General features: G+C 38.4%; 1 protein-coding gene across 1 annotated transcript in view; it reads right to left on the reverse strand.

The window, feature by feature from the left end:
• NPEPPS (aminopeptidase puromycin sensitive) overlaps positions 1-15,153 on the reverse strand; it is an 85,595-nt gene that overhangs the window by 60,385 nt on the left and 10,057 nt on the right. The window contains exon 2 of the mRNA XM_082604942.1: positions 14,553-14,637. Coding sequence (XP_082461068.1) covers positions 14,553-14,637 — 85 coding nt within the window. The remainder of the gene's footprint in view (positions 1-14,552; positions 14,638-15,153) is intronic.

Below are 15,153 nucleotides of genomic sequence, written 5' to 3' on the forward strand. Positions count from 1 at the left end.
GAGGAGTTATTGTTCAATGGGCACAGAGTTTTGGTTTTGCAAGATAAAAGAGCTGTGGAGATGGACAGTAATAATGACTGCTCTACAGGTAAATGTGTACCGATGAACTGTACATTTATAAATGGTTAAGATGATAAATTTTATGTTATGTGCATTTTACCACAATTAGGGGGAAAAAAAAGATGAGCTGGCTATATAGTCTGCCAAAAAAAAAGAAGAGAAGGGGATGAGGAGGAAGAAAATTAATTCCTCTCTAGAATGAGCTAAAATCGCTGAGAGAAATTAAAGAAGATCTGAATAAATGGAGAAATAAATATTCTTCATGAATGGTAAAGCTCAATATTGCTCTCCCCAATGGAGTCAATGCAATCCCTTTAACAATATCAACAGGCTTTTTGGAGAAATTGACAAGCTGATTCTAAAATTTATATGAAAATTAAAGGGACCTAGAATAGCCAAAATCATTTTTATTTTTTATTTATTTATTTTTGGCTACATTGGGTCTTTGTTGCTGTGCACAGGCTTTCTCTAGTTGCGGCGAGCGGGGGCTACTCTTCATTCTGGTGCGCAGGCTTCTCATTGTGGTGGCTTCTCTTGTTGCCGAGCACAGGTTCTAGGCGGGCGGGCTTCAGCAGTTGTGGCTCGTGGGCTCTAGAGCACAGGCTCAGTAGTTGTGGCGCACAGGCTTAGTTGCTCTGTGGCATGTGGGATCTTCCCGTACCAGGGCTCGAACCCATGTCCCCTGCGCCAGCAGGGAAGTCCCCAAAATCATTTTTAAAAAGAACAAAGATAGAGTGCTTAACTACCTGATTTCAAGACTTAAAATACAGCAGAAAGAGTAGAAATTCAAAGGGGAAACAATAACCTTTATAACAAATGGTGCTAGAAAAAGTAGACGGCCATATACCAATAGACAGCCATATACCAAACCTCTACCCTTATCTCATACCATGTACAAAATTCAACTCAAAATGGATCAAAGCCCTAAATGTAAAAGTTAAAATTTTAGAACTTCTAGAAGACAACTGTAATGTTCTTAAATTTTGCAACATCTGAAATAGGTCAGGGACTTCCTGGGTGGTCCAGTGGTTAAGAATCCGCCTTCCAATGCAGGGCACACGGGTTGAATCCCTGGTTGGGGAACTAAGATCCCACATGTCGCAAGGCAACTAAGCCCTTGTGCCGCGACTACTGAGCCCGCACACTCTGGAGCCCATGCACAACTAGAGAGCCTGCATGCTGCAACTACTGAGCCCACACATCACAACTAGAGAAGTCCACATGCCGCAACGAAGATCCTGCACCCTGCAACGAAGAGCCCGCGCCCCACAATGAAGACCCAGCACAGCCACAATAAAAATAAATAAATAAATAATAAAATAAAATAAAATAGGTCATAAGGGACTCCCTGGTGGTCCAGTGGGTAAGACTCTAAGCTCACAATGCAGGGGACCTGGGTTCGATCCCTGGTTGGGGAACTAGAACCCACATGCATGATGCAACTAAGTCCGCATGCCGCAACTAAGAGCCTGCATGCCGCAACAAAAAGATCCTGCATGCTGCAACTAAAGATCTCGCGTGCCACAGCGAAGATCCCACATGCCATAACTAAGACCTGGTGCAGCCAAAATAAATAAATAAATAATTTAAAAATAACCATAATAAAAAAATAAAATAGGTCATAAAAACCCATGAACCGTAAAAGAAAAATTCAATAAGCTGGAATTTGTTGAAATTTAAAACTTATGCTCTTCAAAAAAATAAAAATATAAAGGCAAGCCACAGACTAGGAGAAAATATTTGCAAAACATATGTCCACCAGAGGCTTATGCCTGGAATATATGAAGAACTCTTAAAATTCACTAAGAAGGTAAACAACTCCCCCCAAATGGCAAAAGGTCTGAAGAGATACTTCACCAAGGAAGATAATACGAATGGCAAATAAGGACACGAAAAGATGCTCGACGTCATTAGCCATTAGGGAAATGTAAATTAAAACCACAACAAGATACAACTACACAACCACTTGAATAGCTAAAATTTAAAAGACAGAATATAAGAAACGTTAGCAAGGATATGGAGCAACAGCTGATGGGGATATAAAATGGTACAACCATTTGAGAAAACTGGCAGTTTCTTTAAAAATTCTCCATTTACCATATTATGCAGCCATTGTGTTCCCAGGTATTTTTTTTAAGTGTTTTTATTCATTCGTTCATTTATTTATTTATTTTTGGCTGCATTGGGTCTTCGTTGCTGCACGCGGGCTTTCTCTAGCTGTGGTGAGCAGGGGCTACTCTTCTTTGCAGTGTGTGGGCTTCTCATTGCGGTGGCTTCTCTTGTTGTGGAGCATGCGCTCTAGGCGCAGAGGCTTCAGTAGCTGTAGCACGTGGACTCAGTAGTTGTGGCATGCGGACCCTAGACTGCGCAGGCTTCAGTAGTTGTGACCTGCGGGTTCTAAAGTGCAGGTTCAGTAGTTGTGGCACACGGGCTTAGTTGCTCTGCAGCACGTGGGATCTTCCCGGACCGGGAATCGAACCCGTGTCCCCTGCATTGGCAGGCAGATTCTTAACCATTGCGCCACCAGGGAAGTCCCTATTCCCAGGTATTTACCCAAGAGAAACGAAAGCATATGTCCACAAAAAGGCACATATTGCTTTTATATTTTAAGAATGTAACCTTTTATATTGGAAATAAAAATAAAATCACTAGGAGAATTTCTGATATCTGGTCTTACATGTAAGGAGCCTAGAAGTTGCCACTCCATCCTAACAACACAAGTAAAAAGCTGGAGAAACTGAAAACTCAACAACTCTCCTTAGATCCACCAGAGAAGTGAGGACAAAGAGCAAACCACTGCTGAAAAAACTGGAGACAGGCAGATACAGAAAATCACAACATACCAGGGCAGAAACCCACAAGAAGAAATCACCCCTGGCAACTAGTGCTGGGGTAGGAATACCTGAACTGTAATTGATGAAGAGCTGGAGGCTCTGTGTGGACAAGCTTGAGAGTTTAAAATTCCAGGAGGACCCTCATGCTTTTTGTGAGTCTTACCTCCAGGAGCTGTACCAGGTCCTAAAAGTAAATATCAGAGAAAAATCCTCTCATGCTTCTGGCAAGGGGAGGGGAAAAGAAACCATTCTGAAATATGCTAGAATATTCTGTTCTTAACAAAACCTGCCCTCAGGAGAAACTATTTTACCAGAGTTTAACCTGCTGGGGTTCCATCAGAGCCTAACTTACCTGGGGTAAAGTAAATGCCCAACTCCAACCCCTCCTAAGGGGGCTACCTAAGTGGGTAAGAAATATCCTAAGGGGGTAAGAAAACCTGAGAAGCACCAGTGAAGCTCACAGACCAGAAGCACAAGCTCATGGAAAGACTAAGATTTAATCATAGGACTAAAGAATGCTTCCGCTCCCCTCTTACCTTACCACTGCATTATTAAAGTCCTATTTACTGCAGTTCCTTTTACCTAGTACATCATGTCTGCCTTTCAACAAAAAATGGCAAGGCACACTAAAAGGCAGAAAACACCACTTAAAGAGACTGAACAAGCATCAAAACTGGAATCAGATATGGCAGGAATGTTGGAATTATCAGACCAGTACGATTAATATCTAACAATGGATGACGCAAGCAGAGACATGGAAATTCTGAGAAATAAAAAGAAATGCTAGAGATCAAAAACACTGTAACAGAAAATAAATAATACCTTTGATGGGCTCATTATTAGACACAGCTGAGAAAGGAATCTCTGCACTTGAGGACTTGACACTAGAAACTTCCAAAACTGAGAAGCAAAGACAAAAAAGACTGAAAAAAACAAAAACACAACAAAATATCCAAGAACTGTGGGAAAAGTACAAGAGGTGTTATGTACATGTAACAGGAACAACAGAAGGAGAAGAAAAAGAGAAAGAAACAGAAGCAATATTTAAAGCAATAACAACTAAGAACTTCCCCAAATTAATGTCAGAAACCAAACCACAGATCCAGGAAGCTCAGAGAAGGATAACGGAGGGGAAAGAAAAAAACAACAACAATTACACCTAGGCATATTAGAGTCAAAATTTAGAAGATCAAAGCTAGAGAAAAAAAAATCTCGAACCAAAGATAAGAATTACATTCAACTTCTCAGAAACCACACTAGCAAGAAAAGAGTGGAAGGAAATCTTTAAAGTGTCAAGAGAGAAAAACTACTAACCTAGAATCCTGTACCTTTCAAAATTGTCCTTCAAAGTGAAGGAAAACCAATCTTTTTGTGAACCTAAACTGCTCTTAAAAAATAAAGTCTTTTTACAAAGTGAGGAGAAATAGACTTTCTCAGACAAACAAAAATTGAGGGAATCTGTTGCCAGTAGACATGCTTTACAAGAAATGTTAAAAGTTCTTTAAAGAGAAGGAAAATTATATAAGTCAAAAACTCAGATCTACAATAAAGAAAGGAAGAGCATCAGAGAATGAGTAAATGAGAGAAAAATAAAAATGTTTACTTCTCTTATTCCTAATTGATCTAGAAGATAATAGTTTGTTCAAAATAGTAATAGCAGCAATGTATTTGATTATGTTGGCTTCTGTGTGGATGCATATGTATAAGGGAAATGAATGAAAGCAATGACACAAGGAATGGGAGAGAAGAATTAGGAATATTTTATTAGAAGGTACTCACACTACCTGTGAAGCAGTATATTTTTATTTGAAAGTGGACTAGATTAGTAGTAAATGTATACTGCAAACTCTAAGGCAATCACTAAAAAAACTTTAAAAAAGGAATATAATTGATATGCTAAGAAAGGAGAGAAAGTGGCATCATATAATGTTCAATTAAAACCATAAAAGGTATCAATGGTATAAATACACCAATGAAAAAACAGACTGTCAGAGTAGATCAAAAAACAAGACCTAACTACATGCTGTCCACAGAAACCCACTTTAAATATAAAGACACATATAAATTAAAAATAAAGAGATGGGACTTCCCAGGTGGTGCAGTAGTTAAGAATCCGCCTGCCAATGCAGGGGACATGAGTTCGATCCCTGGGCCAAGAAGATCCCACATGCCATGGAGCAACTAAGCCTATGTGCCACAACTACTGAGCCTGCGCTCTAGAGCTCTTGAGCCACAACTACTGAAGCCCATGCTCCACAACAAGAGAAGCCACAGCAACGAGAAGCTCGTACACCACAACAAAGAGTAGCCCCTGCTCGCCACAACTAGAGAAAGCCTGCACGCAGCAATGAAGACCCAACACAGCCAATAAATAAATAAATAAATAAATAAATTTTTACAATAAATAAATAAAAGAATTTTAAAATATGTTTCATAAATGGGCTTCCCTGGTGGCGCAGTGGTTGAGAGTCCGCCTGCCAATGCAGGGGACACGGGTTCATGCCCAGGTCCGGGAAGGTCCCACATTCCGCAGAGCGGCTGGGCCCGTGAGCCACAACTACTGAGCCTGCGCGTCTGGAGCCTGTGCTCCGCAACGGGAGAGGCCACAACACTGAGAGGCCCGTGTACGGCAAAAAAAAAATATATATATATATATATGTTTCATAAAAAATAAATAAAGAGATGGGGAAAAGATATATTATGCTAACATTAATCAAAAGAAAGTGGAAGTAACTATATTAATTTCAGACAGAGCAGACTTCAGAAGAAGGAAACTTATCAGGGATAAAAAAGGGGGATTACGGGCTTCCCTGGTGGCGCAGTGGTTGAGAGTCCGCCTGCCGATGCAGGGGACGCGGGTTCGTGCCCCGGTCTGGGAAGATCCCAGAAGGGATCCCAGGGCCTTCCTGGGAAGGCCGCTGAGCCTGCGCGTCCGGAGCCTGTGCTCCGCAACGGGAGAGGCCACAACAGTGAGAGGCTGGCATACCGCAAAAAAAAAAAAGAAAAAAAAAGGGGGGGGATTACATAATGATAAAAGGGGCAATACTCCAAGAAGATATAACAATCCTTAATATGTATGCCTCTAACAGCAGAGTGTCAAAATACATGAGGCAAAAACTGATAGAATAGCAAGGGAAATATATGAATCTACTATTACAGTTGGAGATTTTACAGTTGGAGATTTTAACACCCTTCTGTAAGAAACATGCAGATCCAGCAGCAGTAACTCAGTAAGGTTACAGTTGAACTAAACAGCACCATCCATCAACTGGATATAACTGACATCTATAGACTATTTCATCAAACAATAGCTGATTATACATTCTACTCAAGTTCACATGGAACATTCACTAAGACAGACCACACTCTGGGTCATAAAACACAGATTAACTAATTTAAAAGAATAAAAAATTATAAACTGTCTGCTCTCAGACTACAATGGAATTAAATTAGAAATCAGTAAAAGAAAAATAGCTTGAAAAAATACTAAAATACTTGGAGATTAAACACACATCTAGATAAGACACAGGTCAAAGAAGAAATAACCTTCCAAAACAGAAAGCACCAGGTCCAGATGGGTCCACTTGTGAATTCCACCAAACATTTAAGAAAAATTATACCCGTTTTCTACAATCTCTTCCAGAGGATAGAGGCAGAGGGAACACTTTCTAATTCATTCTATGAGGCCAGCCATTAACCTAATATCAAAATCAGACAAACACATTACAAGAATACTACAGACCAATCAATATCTCTTATAAACATAGATGCAAAACTTCTCAACAAAATATTAGCAAATCAAATCCAACAATATATTAAAAAAATTATATACCATGACCAAGTGGAATTTATCCCAATATGCAAGGCGGTTTCAATGTTCTAAATTAAATTAATGTACTCCATCACAGAAACAGGCTAAAGAAGAAAAATCACACAATCAAATGAATAGATGCAGAAAAAACATTTGACAAAATCCAACATCCATTCATGATAAAAACACTCAGCAAACTAGGAATAAAGATGAACTTCTTCAACTTGATAAAGAATATCTACAAAAACCCTACAGTTAACATCATAGTTAATGAGAAACTCTGAGCTTTCCAGCTCAGATGAGGAACAAGCGAGGATGTCCCTTCTCACTTCTGCTTTTCAACATCACACTGGAAGTTCTAGCTAATGCAACAAGACAAGAAAAGGACAGGAAACAAAAGGTATACATACTGGAAAGGTAGAAATAAAACTCTTTGTTCACAGATGATATGGTCATGTAGAAAATTCAAAATAATCAACAAAAAACTCCTGTAACTAATAAGCAATTAAAGCAAGGCTTCAGGATACAAAGTTCAAAGTTGCAGGATACAGGTTAACACATTAAAGTCAATTGCTTTCCCATATACCAGCAATGAATAAGTGGTATCTGAAAATTTTTTTAAATTATAATTTAGGGACTTCCTTGGTGGCGCAGTGGTTAAGAATCCACCTGCCAATGCACGGGACACGGTTTCGAGCCCTGGTCCAGGAAGATCCCACATGCCGCGGAGCAACTAAGCCTGTGTGCCACAACTACTGAGCCTGAGCTCTAGAGCCGGCGAGCCACAACAACTGAAGCCCACACGCCTAGAGCCCGTGCTCCGCAACAAGAGAAGCCACCACAGTGAGAAGCCCGTGCACCACAAAGAAGAGTAGCCCCCACTTGCCACAACTAGAGAAAGCCCGTACGCAGCAACAAAGATCCAACACAGCCAAAAATAAATTAAAAACTTAAAAAAAATTATCATTTACATTATCACCCCCAAAATGAAATGCTTAGGTATAACTCTAACAAAATATGTACAAGATCCATATCTGATGAAAGATACCAAAGAAGTAAATGAATAAAAAGATATTTCATGTTCATGAATAAGAAGACTCAATACTGTCAAGATATTTCTTGTTCCCAACCTCATCTACAGACTCAATACCAATCCCAATCAAAATCCCAGAAAGTTATTTTGTGGATATTTTAAAATTGACTCTGAAGTTTATATGGAGAGGCAAACAATCCAGAATGCCCAACTCAATACTGAAGGAGACAAAGTCAGAGGACACTACCCAACATCAAGACTTCTTAAGCTACAGCAATCAAGATGATGTGGTACTGGAGAAACAAGAGAAAAATCGATCAATGGAACAAAACAGACAGCCTAGAAATAGACCCACATAAATATAGTCAACTGATCTTGACAAAGGAGCAAAAGCAATACAATGGACCTATCTTTTCAACAAATGGTGCTGGAAACTGGACAACCACATGCAAAAAAAGAAAAAAATCAATCTAGACAGACCTTACCCTTTTTTTTTTTTTTTTTGCGGTACGCAGGCCTCTCACTGTTGTGGACTCTCCCGTTGCGGAGCACAGGCTCCTGACGCGCAGGCTCAGTGGCCATGGCTCATGGGCCCAGCCGCTCCGCGGCATGTGGGATCTTCCCGGACCAGGGCACGAACCCATATCCCCTGCATCGGCAGGCAGACTCCCAACCACTGCGCCAGCAGGGAAGCCCCAGACCTTACCCTTTTCATAAAAATTAACTCAAAATGGATTATAGACCTAAATGTAAAGTGCAAAACCATAAAACTCCTGGAAGATAACATAGGAGAAAATCTAATTGACCTTAGGTATGGTGGTGACTTTTCACATACAACACCACCAAAGACACAATCCACGAAAGAAATAAATGACAACCTGGACTTCATTAAAATTAAGAACTTCTGCTCTGAGAAGGACAACATTACAGAGAATAAGAATTCAAGCCACTGGGTAGGAGAAAATATTTGTGAAAGACACTCCTGATAAAGGACGGTTATCCAAAATGTACAAAGAATTCTTAAAACTCAACAATAAGAAAAAGAACAATCCAACTAATATTGTGCAAAAGACCTAAACAGATACCTCACCAAAGAAGATATACAGATGGCAAGTAAGCATATGAAAAGATGATCAACATGAAGTCATTAGGGTCCTGCAAATTAAAATAATGGCAGACCACTGCACACCTACAGAATAGCCAAAATCCAAGACACAACAACAAATGCTGGGGAGTATGTGGAGCAACAGGAACTCTCATTCATTGCTGATTGGAATCCAAAATGACAGTCACTTTGGAGGACAGTTTGGCAGTTTCTTACAAAACTAAACACACTCTTTTATCCTAGGATCCAGGAATCATGCTCCTTGATATTTAGCCAAAGGAGTTCAAAGCTTACGTCCTCACAAAACCCTACACATGGATATTTACAGCACCTTTATTCATAACGGCCAAATCTTGGACGCAATCAATAGGACCTTCAGCAGGTGAATGGATAAAAAAACTGATACATACAGACAAGGGAATATTATTCAGAGCTAAAAAGAAGTGAGCTACTGAGCAATGAAAAGACATGGAAGAAATGCATGTTACTAAGTGAAAGAAGCCAATCTGAAAAGGCAGGACTCCACCTAATTCTAGAAAAGACAAAACTATAGTAAAAAGATTAGTGATTGCCAAGGGGAGGGATGGGTAAATAGGCAGAGCACGGAAGATTTTTAGAGTACTGAAAAACTCTGTACAGGGCTTCCCTGGTGGCGCAGTGGTTGAGAGTCCACCTGCCGATGCAGGGGACACGGGTTTGTGCCCCGGTCTGGGAAGATCCCACATGCTGCGGAGCAGCTAGGCCCGTGAGCCATGGACGCTGAGCCTGCGCATCCGGAGCCTGTGCTCCGCAACGGGAGAGGCCACAACAGTGAGAGGCCCGCGTATGTCAAAAAAAAAAAAAAACAAAAAACAAAAAAACTGTACAATAAGTATAATGGTAGATACATGTCATTATACATTTGTCAAAACCCATGGAATGTATCACAGCAAGAGTGAACTGTAATGTAAACTATGGACTTTAGGTGATAATGAGGTCAATGTAGGCTCAATGACTGTAACAAATGTACCACTCTGGTTTGGGATGCTGATAGTGGGACAGACTGTATGTGTGGGGACAGGGGCTATATGAGAAATCTCTGTACTTTCTACTCTATTTTGCAATGAACTTAAAACCCTAAAAAACAAAGTTTTTTAATTAAAAAAATAAAATCAACAAAATTTAATTCAGAAAACAGGCAGCTCTGATAGTTACCAAAGAACTGGGAAAATGGTTCCTCAATGTAGCCTGGACACTATGGTTAGCTTATGCATTAATTCATCTACTCTTCAGAACAGTAATAGCACATAACAGACTTTATTTTCAAAATTCCCAAAACTCGGGAGTTCCCTAGCAGTCCAATGGTTAGGACTTGGGACTTTCACTACCATGGGCCTGGGCTCAATCCCTGGTCAGGGAAATAAGATCCCACAAGCCTCATGGCGTGGGCCAAAAAAAAAAATCCCAGGGACTTCCCTGGCAGTCCAGTGGTTAAGACTCTGCCCTGCCAATGCAAGGGATGCAAGTTCGATCCCTGGTTGGGGAACTAAGATCCCACATGCTGTGCAGCATGGCCAAAAGATTTAAAAAACAAACAAAAAAAGAACATCCCAGAGAATCTGGGAGTTCTAAGTAAAATAAATAAATAAACAAATAAATAAAATTCCCAAACTCAATACACTTGGGAATAGTAAATAAACGAGAGACAAAATAAAAACAAGTTCTCAAAAACAATGCCATTAAAAAAATATGCCATTTTAGCGCTCGAAAAACTAAAAGCTACCTAAAAGAGCTATTATGCTAGATTCTGAATTTTTTAAAAGTACATACCACTGGAACTCATATAGCAAACTGAAACAATTTGCTTAACATATTTAATAGTAATATGGCATAAAATAATTTATATCAGTTTCAATTAAGAACTTAGAAGAATCTCATAAGGATTTTTCCTCTTTTTTTTTTAAACACTTTTTCTTTTTTGTTTTCCTTTTTCTTTCTTTATTTTTGGTTGCATTGGGTCTTCGCTGATGCACGGGCTTTCTCTAGTTGCTGAGAGCGGGGGCTACTCTTCATTATGGTGTGTGGGCTTCTTATTGTGGTGGCTTCTCTTGTTGCAGAGCATGGGCTCTAGTCACACGGGCTTCAGTAACTGTGGCACGCAGGCTCAGTATTGTGGCTCATAGGGTCTAGAACACAGGCTCAGTAGTTGTGGCACACGGGCTTAGTTGCTCCGTGGCATGTGGATCTTCCTGGACCAGGGCTCGAACCCGTGTCCCCTGCATTGGCAGGCAGATTCTTGACCACTGCACCACCAGGGAAGTTCCTTTTTTTTTTTTTTTTTTTTTGGGCCGCACTGCGTGGCATGTGGGATCTTAGTTCCCCGACCAGGGACCTAAGTATGTTCAAGTCTTATCTTCATGTCCAAGTGATAAGAATATGCATACACACCACAGTTCTCTACCTCTTTAGAGGTTGCAAAATCAACAGAACTCAATATGGCCCACAAATATGTTCTGTTTGGCCAGAAAAAGTTCTTTAAAATGTTAGTAGATTTACGTGAGACATGGACTCTTTGGTTCAGCCTCTGCCCCAACATTCTTATTTTCCTACATCCAGCCCAATTCATTCAAGGTTGTTATTTGCTTAACCCCACAGTAACTTTGGTTTTAGGCCCCTACCCTATATTGTTATTTGTGTAACTAAAGTTATACTCAGACTTCTTTGAAAATTTCCTTATGAAATACGATATATTTCAATACATTTGTATTAGAAAGGGATATATTCCCTTCTCTTTCAATCCTCCTGATTTTGAGGGCTAGCACTTAATTAGTCACATATGTATTTTCAGAACAATGCCATGAACAATTCTATTGCAAAGAGAAGATGGTTTATTAATGTTTTTACTAATCCACACATAATTGTATGACAGAATATAGATTACTAACAGTTGGATAAAAGCTTATGATCAAGTGTGAGGAACCTTTCCTATTTTTCAAGTGAATCGTTTTGCTCAAACTTAATATTTGGCAGTATTTCTAAGCTGTTTGTTTTATCCTTCCATTAAACACACACGCACATATGCGTAACACTGAAATATACAACCCTACTTTAAGAATCAATGTGTTACAATTTACATGCCTTCTATGGATAAACCAAAGTGACGCTGGTGGGTCTGAAACTATATATTAGAACTCTGCATGAAATAGGATGTAACCAATGGAAAAACTGTTTCTTACACAGCTAATTCTGCAAACACATACCTGACAGAATACACTAAGGCAAAAGTTGGTACAAAACTTTCAAGTGATCATTCTCTATGTGGTTATGCCCAAGCCATCAACTATTAATGATAAATTAAAAGACTCTTTACCTGTCAGGACCTGAGTTCAGGCACTCAAAAGTTTCGTATTTCTCTTGCAGAAGCTGATGACAATACTAATCCCTGCACTGTGTAGGGAGGTGCATTCCTTGCACTGGCTTAAGTGCTAATGATTTCACCAACCCTTGAAGTGCAGAACAGTAAAAAAACAGTTTTCAGCCGTTTTTCTTACTGATTTCTCATTTTAAAAAATATTACAAAGATTTCAAATAGGTTTTAAAATAAATTATTTCTGTTTAAAAGGCAGTGCCTTAGTTTAAAAAAGACACATGCCAATAGATCTTTCTGGGTTACTGCACATATCACAAGATGGCCTTTTTCATCAATTAAAAACTTACACAAAGAAGCAACAACTTCACGCCTTCAAATAATTTTCTGATTTTACCTTAAAGCACCAAGATTTTGGCTACAGATATGTAAAACAGTCTTCCAGAAGGCAATCATAAATATGTACTAGATGAGATTAGCTGGGTTAAAAAATGGTATCTTTCCTATTAACCCATTTATCACCCTGCCACCAGCATACAGCCCTGGAAGGAGCTGACAGTCAAGTTCACAACTATTAGTTTCTAAAGAAACAATATTATACTCTCCTAATAAGATAAAAATCAAGAAATGCTTCTCTATCTAAGGGCAAAATTAAGCTATGTATATATCTGGAAGGCCAAATCTATCTGTTCTGACTCCTTAAAACACGAAATTAATACAATTCCCCATTCTCTTATACTCTAAAATTAAATGGGTTTACACGACTCCAGGTATTTCCTACTGCTATAGGAGAATGAATTGAGAAATGTACCTTAGCTAGTTCTGAAGAAAATATTTTATGTATCTAAAAAAATTTAATGTTTTATATGAATCACTCTCCAAATCCTCTCTACTGTATGAATTTTCATTGAGAATACTAACACTGCTTCCTTAAGATTCAGATTATTATGAGCTTGGCACCATTCAGTTATGCATATTCAAACATTTAAATTCTCTGAATTCTTTCCTGGCATTTCAGTAGAGGAGGATAAAAAAACAAACCTGAGCTGAAACCATGCCAGCTGGAGGGTACACACTTATATTACTAGTTCTACCTATCTAAACTTGACAACATTTTAAAACCCTATATTGAATTTAAATGTTCTCTATCTACAACAAAGAAAGCTTGCCTTGATATGCCTAGCTAAGGTGCTCCCATTTTTCTTCAGCTAAAGAAATTAAACAATCTCTCTTTCATTTACCAAACAATTTTTTTAAAGTTGGCACTCAACCAAAGTCCATTTGAAGGATCTGTTCCTCTAACTTAAAATGGCAGCAGCTGATCTCAATTACGATCAACTGAACATAAGTACTTCTTGGCAATAATATGCTCAACTGCTACTTGCATTTTTTAATCTTTCTATGGACAAGATATTTTAAGAAAAATCCACAAAATAAATATAGCCAGGCCTTAAAATGTTACTTGTATGCTTATTTTCAGTATAATGTAAAGAAGGGAAATAGCAATACAAAATGTAAATTAAAAGGTCAAATTTCTAACTTAACTTATATCAAATGAGAAGACTTTCTAAGAGGAAAAGTCTGAGTAGTAGAGGCTAACCAATAAGCCATTTTAACAAGGAATGTCAAGAAGTCAAGAGTAAAAAGTAATTCAGATCCAATATTAATACACTTGTGAGTTTATACCAAATTTGATAACTTTTTAAAATGCAGTTTATGTGGGAATAAGAATTCAGGCCAAAACTGATTATTCAATTTAATTCTTACTGTAATTACAAGGTCCAAAATATTTCTTATTTTAAAGATGCTAATTGAGTTCCCTCACGTTCTATACCATGTTCCTTTTAAACATAATCTTCCCCTGTAATTAACTCCATCATCTAGTTTCTAACCTTCACATTAGATCTCATAAAGCAAATATTTTTCTCCCAATTATGAGTAACACTATCTCAATTTTAATCTATTTTTCAAAAGGAAAAAAAAAAAAACTTTAAGAAAACCGCATATGAACTAAGGCCTGCTTGAGAAACTTTTCATGTTCAAAGTACTTAATTTTTAAATAACTCTTCAGCTTTACATGATTGGTATTATATTTATTTTACACTCATGAAATGTGATCTGCCTAGGGTCACAAAATAAGTTAATGTTTGAAATAGAATTTAAATTGTTACATTTCCTTTATCTTACATTACTCAAATATCTCCTATGAACATCTAAAGAATTTTCCTATTTCAAAAGTAACAAACATTAATATCTTAATTTTCGAGTGTATATATTATGTATACACACACACAAAAGCACATACAAGTACATATTTTACATAAACACAGAGACAGCAAATTAAAAGGGAAAACAGCGCTTACCTTCATCTCCTTCTGGTACATATGAAGCTGTAATAATGTCAATATCAGCACAATTCATCACAATCTGATTGGTTGCCTGCCTCACCTAAGGTGAAAAAAAAAAATCAGCAATGTCAGAAATAGCCTAGGTTAATAATACGTACATCTTCATCTCGGCCTAAAACATGTCACAGGCAATTTTTAAAAACCCATACATCAGCGGTTCCCACCTTTTTGGCACCAGGGACCGGTTTGGTGGAACACAATTTTTCTATGGATGGGGGGGGGGTCAGGCGGTAATGGGAGCGATGGGGAGCAGCAGATGAAGCTTCGCTCCCTCATCTGCTGCTCAACTCCTGTTGTACAGCCTGGTTCCTAACAGGCCGGACTGGTACCAGTCCGAGGCCCGGGGACTGGGGACCCTTGCCAAACACCATTTAAACCAACACTAAATATATATGCATCAATGGTAGAAATTAATGACTAGTTCTGAATAGATTATATTATAATATCTGGATTATATTAAAAGCAATAATAAATACTTAGGTATTTCACAGAATTCAAAGATCTGACCAATGAGCTAAATAAAAGCCATTTTTTTCTACTTAAATCTTGATTTAAA

Source organism: Mesoplodon mirus (assembly GCF_964341445.2).
Source record: "Mesoplodon mirus genome assembly, chromosome: 18".
NCBI lineage: Eukaryota > Metazoa > Chordata > Mammalia > Artiodactyla > Ziphiidae > Mesoplodon > Mesoplodon mirus.